Source organism: Podarcis muralis, chromosome 1 (genome assembly GCF_964188315.1).
Source record: "Podarcis muralis chromosome 1, rPodMur119.hap1.1, whole genome shotgun sequence".
NCBI classification, from domain to species: domain Eukaryota; kingdom Metazoa; phylum Chordata; class Lepidosauria; order Squamata; family Lacertidae; genus Podarcis; species Podarcis muralis.
Window position 1 is genome coordinate 9,855,419 of NC_135655.1, and position 15,044 is coordinate 9,870,462.

Consider the following 15,044-nt stretch of genomic DNA (forward strand, 5'->3'; position numbering starts at 1 on the left):
AGGCTGCATCTACAGAAGTCTAGTGCCCAGATCAAGGGATGTCATTGTTGTTGTTTAGTCGTTTAGTCGTGTCTGACTCTTCGTGACTCCATGGACCAGAGCACGCCAGGCACTCCTGTCTTCCACTGCCTCCCGCAGTTTGGTCCTACACATGTTGGTAGCTTTGAGCACACTGTCCAACCATCTCGTCCTCTGTCGTCCCCTTCTCCTTGTGCCCTCAACCTTTCCCAACATCAGGGTCTTTTCCAGGGAGTTTTCTCTTCTCACGAGGTGGGCAAAGTATTGGAGCTTCAGTTTCAGGATCTGTCCTTCCAGTGAGCACTCAGGGCTGATTTCCTTCAGAGCGGATAGGTTTGATCTTCTTGCAGTCCATGGGACTCTCAAGAGTCTCCTCCAGCACCAGAATTCAAAAGCATCAATTCTTCGGTGATCAGCCTTCTTTATGGTCCAGCTCTCACTTCCATACATCACTACTGGGAAAACCATAGCTTTAACTATATGGACATTTGTTGGCAAGGTGATGTCTCTGCTTTTTATAGTGCCACTCTATATTCTGCCTTGTCCAGACCACACCTGGAGTCCTGTGTCCAGTTGTGGGTGCCACAATTTAATAAGGATATGGGCAAGCTGGAAGGTGTGCAGAGGAGGGCAACCAAGATGATCAAGGGTCTGAAAACCAAGTGTTCCTTATGAGGAAATGTTGAAGGAGTTGGGCATGTTCAGCCTGATAAAGCAGATAATGAAAGGAGATATGAAAGGAGATTCCGACTAAACATCAGGAATAATTTTCTGACAGTAAGAGCTGTTTGACAGTGGAACGTTCTCCCTTAGAAGGTGGTGGGATCTCCTTCCTTGGGGGTTTTTAAGCAGAGGTTGGATGGCCACCTGTCATGGATGATCTAGTTGAGATTGGCCCCTTCCAGCGCTATGATTCTATGACTTGATAGGTGTTGGATAAGTTCCATCATGGCCCTCCTTGTGGTCTTTTTCCAAACCATTTTGAGGGCAGCAGGGTGGAGAAGGATGAGCTGGGTGTTGTGAGGAAGAGAGTTATCAAGGCACCTCTGGGTTGTGCCGTTCTGCCCAGAGAGTATGTCCTTTCTGGCAGATCTTTCTTCCTGCATGCTGCGAGGTAAATGTTTACTTGCAGACTGCGAACAAAGAGAAGTGTTCTGTTGACAGCTGACAACATTTGGCATTTGCAAGCGAAGAGATAATTGTTGGAATACAGGAGAGGCGAACGAGACGCAGTTCACCTTGAATGGTTTAGATTAGCATCGACGCTTCCACCCCCAGCGTTCTGTACTTTTAACTCTCGTGTTTATGAAAACGGAAGGCTTCCGGCCTCTCAGCCTGACACTGTGTTCTTGTTGTTTGGAACATAAAGGGCCTCGATACATATGAGAGAGAGAGAAGAGAGAGAGATAGAGAGAGAATCTGGCAGAGTTAAAACGATAGAAAGTGAAGTCTTCCTTTGCAACTGTCAAGACTGAAATCGGGGCTAGCCAATGACTTTGTGTAGGTTCTGCTGAAAAACGTTGGTTTTTTACTGCATCTCGGTTAAAAGATGCAACCATTCTTGGAATACCGTGTACAGTGGTACTGTGGATTAAGAACTTAATTTGTTCTGGAGGTCCCTTCTTAAGCTGAAACTGTTCTTAACCTGAGGTACCACTTTAGCTAATGGGGCCTCCTGCTGCCGCTGTGCCACCACCACCTCCTCATCCTGAAGCAAAGTTCTTAACCCGAGGTACTATTTCTGGGTTAGTAGAGATTGTAACCTGAAGCGTCTGTAACCTGAAGCATCTGTAACCCGAGGTACCACCGTACAGTTCTGGTTGCCTTGCCCCATGAAGGCAGGAGATAGGGAGAAGTTGGGTCACTGGCCTGATCCTGCAAGCTCTTTTTCTGTGTTCTTATCATCCCTTGGCCATGGTCAGGAATGGAAGTTGTCGTCCACATTATCTTGGGGAGCCCTGCTGTCTACCCGGACCATAAATGCACCAAATACCTTAAATATATTTGCTGCTGAACATGGTTTCTAAAAGGGATGCCCAGTTATACTGCTGCAGATGCACCGCAGCGTTTCATCTCTCTGTGCTCCTCCCAGCAGCCATTCCTCCTCTGATCCTTGCTGTGGATGCATGACCTGTCCATCTCCAGGCACTGCGCTTGTCCGCAAGGGATTCCTGCGTGGCAGGGCGGGTGGTAAGCTAGATGGAGCAGTGAGCTGCCTCCGTATTAGGCAGCCTCGCATGTTACAGTTTCCAGAGAGGTAGCTGTGTTGGTCTGCTACAGGTGTCGATAACACAGACACCCAGCCATTGGTAAGCCAATGGAGACACAAAGTGTGCTGATAAAGAATTAAGGGCCTCGGATGTGAGGTCTCCAGGCTGATAGCAGATAGACTGATGGACATTGGGGATCGAAACCGGGAAAGGGGGGAGGGAACTCTGGAATCCAAAGGGTGTACAACTATATTTTGAATTTTCTTCTTTCTTTATTTTGTTTTGTTGTGAGTACTAAAAAGGGGAATTCGTGGAAGGGAACTGGGGTCGACCTTAGAAAAAAGATTTTAATGTTTAAAGACTGTGGAATATAAAGGGAAAGTGGCTATATAAGATGAACTAAATTGAATAATGGGCTAAATATAAAAAGGTCAAAATTTGGGGTAAGAACTTGTTGAACTAAATAAATGGAAATGGAATACAAGAAGGGGAGGGGTGGGGAAGTCCTGGAAAGATGTTATTGAAAGTAAGGCTTTAAATGTAAATGTTTTCTTTTTTCTTTTTCTTTCTTTTTCTTTTTTTTTGGATTTTTTGGAAATTTCAATAAATATGATATTAAAAAAAACAAAGTGTGCTGATAAAAACAACAAAACCCCTTAGTTCTTATTCAGTCCAGAAGAGATGCCTCTCGAATTGTAATCCAGTGGTTTTCTTTGGCAGTTAATGCTTCATTTTGGGTCTGAGTTTGTCAGCACACATTTATACGGCGTGAGCCAATGTCTCACATACATCTGAGGTTCTGGACAGTCTATATTTGTAAAACTCTGTCCCATTCCGCTCTCTGTTTGGCTGCCAACATGTGCCGATTTCCATGAGATACATTGTTTACCAAACAGAAATCTGCAGCGCGAATATTGTACGCAATGAAATGTCTCATTCTGACACTTGTCTCTGATTTGAGTCATAACCTTAATTAATCCAGCGTCTGAGTAGCCTTTTTGGGGATAGTGAGATCACAAATGTGACAATAGCTGAGAATTGGCAGAAGAACCAATTTTCACCAAGCAGAAGACTAGGTTGGACCACTTGACTGTCTCACCTGGGTAGTTTATACAGAATAAAGCGAAACACGAGATGAGCATATTGCAGAGCAGCAGGATGGGTGCCAGGCAGTTCAAAGATGGGCTTTGCTCAGTGAATGCAGCCAGTAAGGCTCCAGAGAAGCTTGCCAAGTATTTCCAAAGAACCTGGAAATGAATGGCAGATGGATTCCTTTCTTTGTGTTCAGCATAGAGTGTGCAACACATATATGTTAGGAGGTAATCTTTACAACAGCCATGTAAGGTAGGCCCGGACTTTACAACAGCTGCAGGACTTGCCAGTGTCCCTATTTTCCAGGGAAAGTTTCTGATTTGATCTCAGAACATCCCGCTTTTCCCCAGGACATCCCTATTTTCATCGGAGAAATTTTGGAGGGTATGGAGTTATGCGACCCACGAGCTAAGGAGATAAGTAACTACGCAACCTTTAGAAGACATCTGAAGGCAGCCCTGTTTAGTGTGTGTGTGTGTGTGTGTTGGATGCTGCTGGGGCAACCCAGTCAGATTGGCAGAGTATAAATAATAAAATTATTACTACAGTGGTACCTCAGAAGTCGAATGGAATCCATTCTGGAAGTCTGTTCGACTTCCAAAATGTTCAGAAACCAAGGCGTGGCTTCCGATTGGCTGGAGGAAGCTCCTGCAGCCAATCGGAAGCCCCACCGGACGTTCGGCTTCCAAAAGAACATTTGAAAACTGGAACAATCAGTTCCAGGTTTGCGGCGTTCGGGAGCCAAAACGTTTCAGCCACAAGGTGTTTGTCAACCAAGGTGCAACTGCATTATCATTGACTAGGACATCCCTATTTTCATCGGAGAAATGTTGGAGTTTCTGGTTTTCACCGGATTGATCCTTGTCCCTATGTAGCGCCAAAGAGCAGGTTATCTGGAGAAAAGTGGCAAGGCAAAGGCAGAACCCCTCGCACCCACGCATTCTAGGTATGGGACAAACCAACGGGTGGCTGAACCCTTCGTTTTTCACAAGTTGCAAAGCCTTGTGGAGGAGCCTTAATCGCCTTGCGTTGCAAACTGGCTCTGCAAGGCTGTGTTATGGCTAAGACCTGTTCCTTCCGCCCCTGAAGCCACTTGCTTGTGAATCTTCGTTCTGGAACCCGAGCAATGTGCAAGCGGTCGAAAGCGCTGAAGGTTTCCAGGCTACCGTGATGTATCTGCTGTGTGGGAGGAAGGGAGAGGGATCCAGCACAAAAGTATTTCATCTCCCTCTGCTTCTCAGGAGGGTTTGCAAGTGCTGTTTTTCTTCATAGCTATGGAAGAATGTACGGATGCGGGTGGCGCTGTGGGTTAAGCCACAGAGCCTAGGACTTGCCGATCAGAAGGTCGGTGGTTCGAATCCCCGCGACGGGGTGAGCTCCCGTTGTTTGGTCCCTGCTCCTGCCAACCTAGCAGTTCAAAAGCACGTCAAAGTGCAAGTAGATCAATAGGTACCGCTCTGGCAGGAAGGTGAACGGTGTTTCCATGCGCTGCTCTGGTGCGCCAGAAGCGGCTTAGTCATGCTGGCCACATGACCCGGAAGCTGTACGCCGGCTCCCTTGGCCAATAAAGCGAGATGAGCGCCACAACCCCAGAGTCGGTCACGACTGGACCTAATGGTCAGGGGTCCCTTTACCTTTACCTTTATGGAAGAACGTGTCTCTCTGTGTGTGTAGAAAGAGACTTTCAGAAAAGAACCTTGCTGAATCAGGTATTTTGTGTTCTGCTAGATCAGTGTTTTTTCCCCCAAAATTGGGGAAAAGCTGCTTTTGGACTACAACTCCCATCATCCCTAGCAGGGGTGATGGGAATTGTAGTCCGAAAACACCTGGAGATGCAAGTTTGGGAAACACGGCTTTAGATTAATCCAGGGTGACCAATGTGGCACCAGCCAGATGTTCTTCAACCCCAATTTCCATCGCCCCAATACCATTGGTCATGATGGCTGGGGCTGATGGGAGTTGGAATTCCTCAAGATTTCGTGGGCTGTTCCTGGGTTAGCATCTGACACCCCTTCCCTGAACTTCGTTGTCTTTACAACATTCACATCGCGACAAAACAAGGCCTGGGAAATGGAGGGATTTTCCTTTGATAGCCAGCATGGCTCAGTGGAGCCCAAACTTGAATTCCCAACTCAACTGGCAACTAGGTGATGCACTTAGGCGATGCACTTTCTTTCAACAGTGCTTTCCCTGCTTGTATTTCCCAGAAACTGGTTTCCAGAGCTTGCCGTTGACAATGGAGGGAGAGCGTAGCGATCGTGGCTGGTTGCCACTGGTAGCTTAATCCCCCAATAACTTGCCTAATCCTCTTTTAAAACCATTCAAGTTGGGAGCCATCGCTGCCTCTTGCAGAGCGAATTCTATAGTTTATCTGTGTGACGAAGTGCTGTTACTACTACTTCTACCACTAATAATAATAGTAATTTATTATTTATACCCCGCCCATCTGGTTGGGTTTCCCCAGCCACTCTGGGTGGCTCCCAACAGAATATTAAAAACCTTCTAAAAGTCAGACAGTTGTTTATTTCCTTGATATCTGGTGGGAGGGCGTTCCATAGGATGGGTGCCACCACCGAGAAGGCCCTTTCCCTGTTTCCCTGTAACCTCACTTCTCGCAGTGAGAAAACCGCCAGAAGGCCCTCAGAGCTGGACTTCAGTATCAGGGCTGAACGATGGACATGGAGACGCTCCTTCAGGTATACTGGGCCGAGGCTGTTTAGGGCTTTAAAGGTCAGCACCAACACTTTGAATTGTGCTGAGAAACCCACTGGGAGCCAATGTAGGACTGGTGTTATATGGTCTTGACGACCACCTTCTGTAAAATGTGTTTACCTCTGAGAAACGTGAACTGCCAAAGCGCTATTGCCTCCCTGCTATGGATAGCCTCAAGCCTTCATTAAAAAATAAATAAATACATTAACTGGATGTGTAGGAAAGTGAGACTGAAAGAGACCCCCATTGCATACCCTCCCCACAAACACCCCAGTTTTCCCAGGACATCCCAGGACATCCATCCTGGCTTCTGGTGCCGCACAAGCTAACTTAGAATCATAGAATCATAGAGTTGGAAGAGACCACAAGGGCCATCGAGTCCAACCCCCTGCCAAGCAGGAAACACCATCAGAGCACTCCTGACATATGGTTGTCAAGCCTCTGCTTAAAGACCTCCAAAGACGGAGACTCCACCACACTCCTTGGCAGCAAATTCCACTGTCGAACAGCTCTTACTGTCAGGAAGTTCTTCCTAATGTTTAGGTGGAATCTTCTTTCTTGTAGTTTGGATCCATTGCTCCGTGTCCGCTTCTCTGGAGCAGCAGAAAACAACCTTTCTCCCTCCTCTATGTGACATCCTTTTATATATTTGAAGATGGCTATCATATCACCCCTTAACCTCCTCTTCTCCAGGCTAAACATGCCCAGCTCCCTTAGCTGTTCCTCATAAGGCATCGTTTCCAGGCCTTTGACCATTTTGGTTGCCCTCCTCTGGACACGTTCCAGTTTGTCAGTGTCCTTCTTGAACTGTGGTGCCCAGAACTGGACACAGTACTCCAGGTGAGGTCTGACCAGAGCAGAATACAGTGGCACTATTACTTCCCTTGATCTAGATGCTATACTCCTATTGATGAGGCCCAGAATTGCATTGGCTTTTTTAGCTGCCGCGTCACACTGTTGGCTCATGTCAAGTGGAAGTACGGCTCCGAAAGATGTGCATTTCCTTCCTTGGAGGTGTTTAAGCAGATGTTGGATGGCCACCTGTCATGGATGCTTTAGCTGAGATTCCTGCATTGCAGGGGGTTGGACTAGATGACCCTTGGGTCCCTTCCAACTCTACAATTCCATGACCCCGTGGAATGCTGGAGGGTATGCTGTTGATGCTGCTTGCAGCCCGGACTCTCCCAAATTCATGTGTCTTTCCCTGCCGATGGGATCAGTACAGTGCCCTTTGTTTTACGTTGTCGTTGGCTCTCCCTAACTTGCGCCTGAGCCTGAAAACCCTGCCCTCCCCGTGTCGTCCTTAAACGGCGCCTCCAAGGTACTTCCAGGGTGAGCTCTGGCCTTGGGGAAAACAACCTTGCCGGAGATTGAGCCCAGCGCAGATCCTTGGTTATAAAAGAACAGATGTTCCGATGCCATCACCCCTGCTAATTGGAATTAAAAAAAGAGGCGCTGTGCCGCATCTCAAATTTCCCAGCCATCTGCGCCAGGGGGAAACAGAACAGGAGGATGCTTTCCTTTGGGAACTTGTGGAGCGGTGGGTGCGAGGGACAGCTGGTGTGTGCGTGTGTGTGTGCGTGCTAGAAAGGGAGTGCAGGAGCATATGAACACACCAGCTGTCGGGTGTGTTACTATTTTGTGTTGCTTACCCTTGGGAATAAAGGAACACAGTTCTGGCACCAGCCGAGGCTGGTTGCAGCAGTTTTTCGGCATGACCAACGCCTGCAACGGGGAACAGAGTCGTTTCTGCACTTGAGGGTCTGTTTCTCTTACTTACACCATCCAGCACAAAAACATTGGTATACTAGTAGATACCAGCCTCTGCCAACTTGGTGCCACCCTGAGGTCCATGGTCTACAGTTCCCACAATCCCTGATCGTTGGTCATGCTAGCTGGGTGTCAGGGCTGGTTCAGAGGCCTCTTTATTCTAGGAAAAAGTTTGCAAGGCAGCAGTGCCTAGAAGCAGGACTGGCCCCTATGAAACAGTTGCCAGGGCTGAATGTCTTCGCCTTCTACTTCCCTCTAAGACTCCTTCCAAGCAGCCTCAAACTATGTTGGGTGAGGCAAATCGGTGCTCTTTGTTCTTCTAGGCACATAGCTTTCCGTGTCCTTGGAGACAAGGGCGGAGAGGAGCTTAGTACAGTAGCAGCAGCAAGCTCCTGCCAGGTTTCTGCAGCATCTGTCTTCCTCCTCCTCCTCTGCTTCATCTGCTGAGTCCGAACTGCTTTCTGCAGCTGGCTCCTCTTGCTCGCTAAAGCCTGTTGCCTCTTCAGCATCCAACCATTCCTCCCCTTCTCTCTCTGACCTGCCCTCAGTGTCCCACCACCACTTCCCGGGCTCTGAGTCTTCCTCCTCTAAGGCTTCCCTAGGGGGTTCCCTGGCTGGCAGCACTCCTCATCAGCCAGCCAGTCCCTGACACTGGGGGTTGATGGGAGATGGTGTCCAAAACATTTGGATGATGCCAGGTGGGGAGGTCTGCTATAAAGGGCACCCGAAGTCACCCAGGGGACAGCAAGGTCAGGAAGGAGCAAGCAGAATCATACGGCGTGGTCTAAGTCAGCCTTACCCAATCTGGGGTGCTTCAAATATTTGGATTATAGTTCCCATCAATGGAATTGTATACACTCTTGCTGTGTTTAGCTCGAGTATATCTATGCCTTTCCAGGTCAGAGCTTGGCTTGGGGTGGGATGGAGTTTATATGTTTTTAATAAATGCCAGATGTTATTCAGTGCTGGTTAGTGGATCTTCCCAGATCCTATCAAGGAACCTCCTGCTTCTGATCCTTGTTGTTGTTGTTTAGTCGTTTAGTCGTGTCCGACTCTTCGTGACCCCCTGGACCAGAGCACGCCAGGCACTCCTGTCTTCCACGGCCTCCCGTGGAAGTCAAACTCATGAGTCAAACTCATGCTGGTAGCTTCGAGAACACTATCCAACCATCTCGTCCTCTGTCGTCCCCTTCTCCTTGTGCCCTCCATCTTTCCCAACATCAGGGTCTTTTCCAGGGAGTCCTCTCTTCTCATGAGGTGGCCAAAGTACTGGAACCTCAGCTTCAGGATCTGTCCTTCCAGGGAGCACTCAGGGCTGATTTCCTTAAGAATGGAGAGGTTTGATCTTCTTGCAGTCCATTGGACTCTCAAGAGTCCTTAGAGCACTTTTTTTGCACTTTAATGAACGGAATATTAAGGTGACGAATTGGAAAATTGCCTGAACTGTGCAGCAAATAGCTGCAGATAGCTAGCATACAACGTTGGGGGTGGGAGGGGCAAGACTGAAACAAGGCTTGATTTGCTGGTCTGCATGGCTGTATCATTTCAACTGCAAATCTGATCTTTTTGCCCAGATGAGGGCATTGCTGCAAACTCTTTTGCTTTGTTTTCCTCCTTGGTGGAAGAACATCTGCTTTGCATTCAGAAAGCCCCAGGTTTTCATCCCACAATGTTTCTCAAAATAGTGTTCCCAGGTGTTGTTCCCATCATCCCTGACCACTGGTCCTGCTAGCTATTGGGAGTTGGGGACCAAAGTTGTTGCCTAAAGGCATCTTGAGACAGGGCTGGGAGAGACTCCGTGGCTGAAACCCTGGAGAGCTGCTGCCAGTCAGTGCAGACAGTACTGAAGTAGATTCACCCAATGCTCTGACTTAATAGAAGGCACCTTCCTAGATCATCTGCATGTTCCTTGGTGCTTGACAGAATAAAAGAGGTTTGGAGTTTGCTCAGCAGTAGAGGCTCTCTGGATTTGATGCTCGCTGGCAGAAATGTGTCATATTTTTATGTGCATCAATAAGCCTGAAAATAGAGTGCTACCTCGGTTTTCGAACGTAATCCATTTTCGAACGTAATCCATTCCCAAAGACCGTTCAACTTCCGAAACGTTCGAAAACCGAAGCATTTACTTCTGGAAAACTCAATACGGAAGCTGCGTGGCACGTTCAGCTTCTGAAAAGCATTAAAAAACCAAAACGTTTGACTTCCAAGATGTTGGAAAGCCGAGGTACCACTCTTCTTCTGCTTCTGCTTCTGCTTCATTGAATTTATATTCCGCCCTATACCCGGTATATGGGATGCGGGTGGCACTGTGGGTTAAACCACAGAGCCTAGGACTTGCCGATCAGAAGGTTGGTGGTTCGAATCCCCGCGATGGGTTGCGCTCCCGTTGCTCGGTCCCTGCTCCTGCCAACCTAGCAGTTCGAAAGCACGTCAAAGTGCAAGTAGATAAATAGGTACCGCTCCAGCGGGAAGGTAAACAACATTCCGTGCGCTGCTCTGGTTCACCAGAAGCGGCTTAGTCATGCTGGCCACATGACCCAGAAGCTGTACGCCGGCTCCCTCGGCCAATAAAGGAAGATGAGCACCGCAACCCCAGAGTCGGCCACGACTGGACCTAATGGTCAGGGGTCCCTTGACCTTTACCCGGTATATCATCGCCGCTTTGACGATTATTTTAAATGGAAGCAAGTGAATGCTAACCCCCATTACAACTTCTCTCCACTGACACCCATCCTGTTCATTGGAAAGGAAAGGAAAAATTGATTGGGGTAGCAGGAGTGAAATATTTCTAGTTGATTCCGCCAAGAGGAAGGGACATAGAAAGTCAAGGGAAGTCACTTAGAGGAGAGGCTATTGATGGCTGCTAGCCATGATGGCTGCCTCTGCAGTTCAAGGCAGCAAGGCTACTGAATACCAGTCGCTGGAAGCGAGGGCTCTTGTGCTTGAATCCTGTTTGCTGGTTTCCCACAGGCATCTAGTTGGCCCCTGTGAGAACGGGATGCTGGACTCACCCAGCAGGTCTCAACTTATCTTCTTCTTCTTGTCAGGACACTGACAAACTGGAACGTGTCCAGAGGAGGGCAACCAAAATGGTCAAAGGCCTGGAAACGATGCCTTATGAGGAACGGCTAAGGGAGCTGGTCATGTTTAGCCTGGAGAAGAGGAGGTTAAGGGGTGATATGATAGCCATGTTCAAATATATAAAAGGATGTCACATAGAGGAGGGAGAAAGGTTGTTTTCTGCTGCTCCAGAGAAGCGGACACGGAGCAATGGATCCAAACTACAAGAAAGAAGATTCCACCTAAACATTAGGAAGAACTTCCTGACAGTAAGAGCTGTTTGACAGTGGAATTTGCTGCCAAGGAGTGTTGTGGAGTCTCCGTCTTTGGAGGTCTTTAAGCAGAGGCTTGACAACCATATGTCAGGAGTGCTCTGATGGTGTTTCCTGCTTGGCAGGGGGTTGGACTCGATGGCCCTTGTGGTCTATTCCAACTCTATGATTCTATGATTCTTCGGCGATCACTCGTAGCTGAGTATGATTGTCTTTCATAAACACGGTTTTAACAATGAGTCTGTAAGTGACTGTGGAGGCCAATTCTGAATCAACATGTCCTTCCACATTGGGGACATTGGTTTCTCGGTGGGAGTTGATCACAGTGTGGTTTTGCCAAGCGTGCCTTCCTCTTAGCAAGTTTCTCCCTTGCGTTCTGAGTTCGAGTGTCTTCAAAGCCCACAACACCTTTGGTAAAGGCTGCTCTACAACTGGAGCGCTCGCAGGCCAGTGTTTCCCAGTTGTCAGTGTTTATACTACATTTTTTTAGTGACCGATGCTACAAGTGACTTGTTTCTCATTTTCTGAAAGCCACTCTCTTATCTGGAAACTGTCATTTTCTCTGCATTTTCTCCACGAGCTGTCAAAATTCCTCTTTGTATGTGTTTGTGTGTGTGCTCTTTTCTCCCAGTGAATAGCTTTGGGGAGGACGAAGACCTGACCACCTCCTCTGACAGCGACGACGAGGTGATCAAGCAGTTTGAGATCTCCGTTTCGCGCTCGCAGAGCTTCCGTTCAGGAGTTTCCGAGAAAGGGACGCAAGCCGGTTCTGAGCGCAGGCCCAAATTCAACCGCTTGCTGTCGAACCACGAAGAGTACAGCTCCGAGGCCTCTGAATGCGAAGGTATTATCCAGCCCTGTCCAAAAAGAAAAACAAAGCAGTCAAACACAAGAGATGGTTTGCTCTGAGAAGTCCAACAAGTTTTCTGTGGCTACGGAGGAAATGGCAAAAGCAGTAAAAAATGCACTGATGTGCTGGTGCGCGCGCACTGTTTCCCCATGACTTGAAAGGATTCTGCATTTTGAATCTCAGTTGATAGGCGCACCCTCTCGTGATGAAAACGGCAAAGGTGTAACGAAACAGTTGGTAACCCGAGAAAAACGCATCTCCCAAGATTCTCTGGGTCAACTTCCCAGAGAACCTTGCGAATGGCAGAGGATTCTGGGAAGCGTTCTACAGAACACACTCACTTTCCTGCAGGACATTTCCTAGGTCTCTCTTGTACCTGAGGATGAACCTCAACGCTGCCCTTCCTTGCAAGGGAAAATCTTTTCAGGAAAACTTGTTCGCCATTACAGTGGTACCTCAGGTTACATACACTTCAGGTTACATACGCTTCAGGTTACAGACTCCGCTAACCCAGAAATTGTGCTTCAGGTTAAGAACTTTGCTTCCGGATGAGAACAGAAATCGGGCTTCAGCGGCGTGGCAGCAGCAGGAGGCCCCATTAGCTAAAGTGGTGCTTCAGGTTAAGAACAGTTTCAGGTTAAGTACGGACCTCCGGAACGAATTAAGTACTTAACGTGAGGTACCACTGTACTGAATTTCTCCCTGGGGAACCCTGCAATCATTGGCTCCCCCACATACCTATATAGTGGTACCTTGGTTTCTGAATGGCTTGGCTCCCAAACAAATTGGCTCCTGAACGCCACAAATCTGGAAGTAAATGTTCCGGTTTGCGAACGTTTTTTAGAAGCCGAAAGTCCGTTTCGGCTGTCGGCGTTGTTTCCGGGGCCCATCAGCCAATCAGAAGCTGTGCCTTGGTTTGCGAACGTTTCGGAAGTCAAATGGACTTCCAGAACGGATTGAGTTCGGGAACCAAGGTACTACTGTACAACGTTGCCAAGGGAACCCCGAGATTTTACAGAACACAGTTTTCACCCACCTAGTCTGCAGGATTCAGCCATCCCAACTGAATCCCTCAAACCGCATTCCTTAATAATAGCCAACATCCTGGCTGCAAACCAAATCCACAAGGCACAGTGGGGAGGCAAACTTTGTGTGGGAAGTGTGTAATGTAACTTCTCACTAGAAAGGCACGTCTTCTATTCTGAAAAGCCTGCGGCGCTTTTTTATTTACTCTTTTTTTAAAAAAAAATTTATAAAACCTGCCTTTTCAGCCCACCGCTCCGACGTGCCCCAAATGTATATATATATCAATCGTGTCCTTGTTGATTTTGGAGTTGCAATCTGCTGCGTGAGCCGAGTCCTGTTTGATATTTAGCAGAGCTGGGAGCCATCATAAGCATAAGCCTTTGGTTTGGGGAGTGGGGAAAGGCCATCTGGACCCGTTCTGTGCATAAGAACGGGACCATGTGGTTTTCAACCTAAATGCACACTTTTAACTTGGCTGGAAGCCCCATTGAACCGACTGGACTTGTGAAGATGCACAGGGCCAAACTACCGTATTTTCCGCTCTATACGATGCACCAGACCACAAGACGCACCTAGTTTTTGGAGGAGGAAAACAAGAAAAAATAATATTCTGAATCTCAGAAGCCAGAACAGCAAGAGGGATCGCTGCACAGTGAAAGCAGCAATCCCTCTTGCTGTTCTGGCTTCTGTGATAGCTGTGCAGCCTGCATTCGCTCCATAAGGCGCACACACATTTCCCCTTACTTTTTAGGAGGGAAAAAGTGAGTCTTATAGGGCAAAACATACGGTATAAAGCTGTGCTGTGCTGATTCCAGCAGGGCTTTCATAGGCTGCAGACTTGAGCGCAGCTGAAACGCTAAGAGCACCCCTGCAGAGTTTTGCCCAAGGAAAGGCTTCTCATTACTCCTGGGTGGCTTCTTCCATCTCCCTGCCTTGCCCCTCTTCTCTAGCAAATGAAGGATGGTAAATGTGTGGTGTGGGAGAAATAATTTAGAGCAGGGGAGCGGGAAGCTTTTTCAGCTGCAGGGCTGCTCCTGGGCAACTTCCAAGAACCATAGAATTGCAGAGTTGGAAGGGACACCCCAATGTCATCTAGTCCAGCCCCCTGGCAATGCAGGGATCTTGCCCTAATTGGGACTCGAACCCGCAGCACTGCGATTGAGAGCCTTGTGCTCTGTCGACTGAGCAAAGGCAGAAGTGGGCAGAGCATCAAGTGTACATCTTAGCTTAGTCGAGCATGTGAGTTTCTGCACTCCCCTGTCTCTGTCATAGAATCATGGAATCGTAGAGTTGGAAGGGAAACCCAAAGGTCATCCAGTCCAACCCCTTTCAATGCAGGAATCTCAGCTGAAGCACCCAAGACAGATCCATCCAGACAAGCAAGAGACATTATCTGAGTTCAAGGGCACATCTAGCCAGGCAAAAACACGGAAGGAGGGTGCATAGCAGGGCCAGTCAGGGATGTGGCCTGGAGAGAAGTCCAAGGGCCAAGTGCAGAGGTCTAGAGGGCCGCATTCAGCCTCTGGGCCCGAGGCTCTCCTTCCCTGATATAGAGAAACAGGGTGTTCTGATTACCATATTTTTTGCTCTATAAGGATGCACCGGACCATAGGAGGGGGAGAACAGGAAAAAAAAAATTCTCCCCCTCTCTGCTCAGCACCCCTTCAGCGAAGCGGCAGGAGAAACGGAGCCCCTTCCACTTCTCCCCTCGCTTCACTGAAGGGGCGCTGCGCAGAGAGGGAAAACTGTGCAGCGCCTCTCCAGCGAATCGAAGCCTGGAGAGCAAGAGGGATCGGTGTGCACCGACCCCTCTCGCTCTCCAGGCTTCAGGCAGCTATCCGCAAGCCTTCGGAGCGCAGCGGGAACTCCTGCTGTGCTCTGAAGGCTTGCGGATAGTTGCCTGAAGCCCCCCGAGCACAGCGGGAGTTCCCTGCGCTCTGGGGGCTTCAGGCGGCTTCAGCGAAAGCAATGTGAAGCCTCTGGAGCACGGGGGGAGCTCTCAATACTGGAGGGAGGGCTCAGCCCTCTGGCTAC

At 48.5% G+C, this 15,044-nt stretch overlaps 1 protein-coding gene across 3 annotated transcripts in view; it reads left to right on the forward strand.

Moving 5' to 3' along the window:
- Window positions 1-15,044, forward strand: part of SYT16 (synaptotagmin 16) — a 108,703-nt gene that overhangs the window by 73,018 nt on the left and 20,641 nt on the right. For all 3 annotated transcript variants that reach the window (XM_028740747.2, XM_077922596.1, XM_077922574.1), the window contains one exon: window positions 11,766-11,978. In XM_028740747.2, the coding sequence (XP_028596580.2) occupies window positions 11,766-11,978 (213 nt within the window). The remainder of the gene's footprint in view (window positions 1-11,765; window positions 11,979-15,044) is intronic.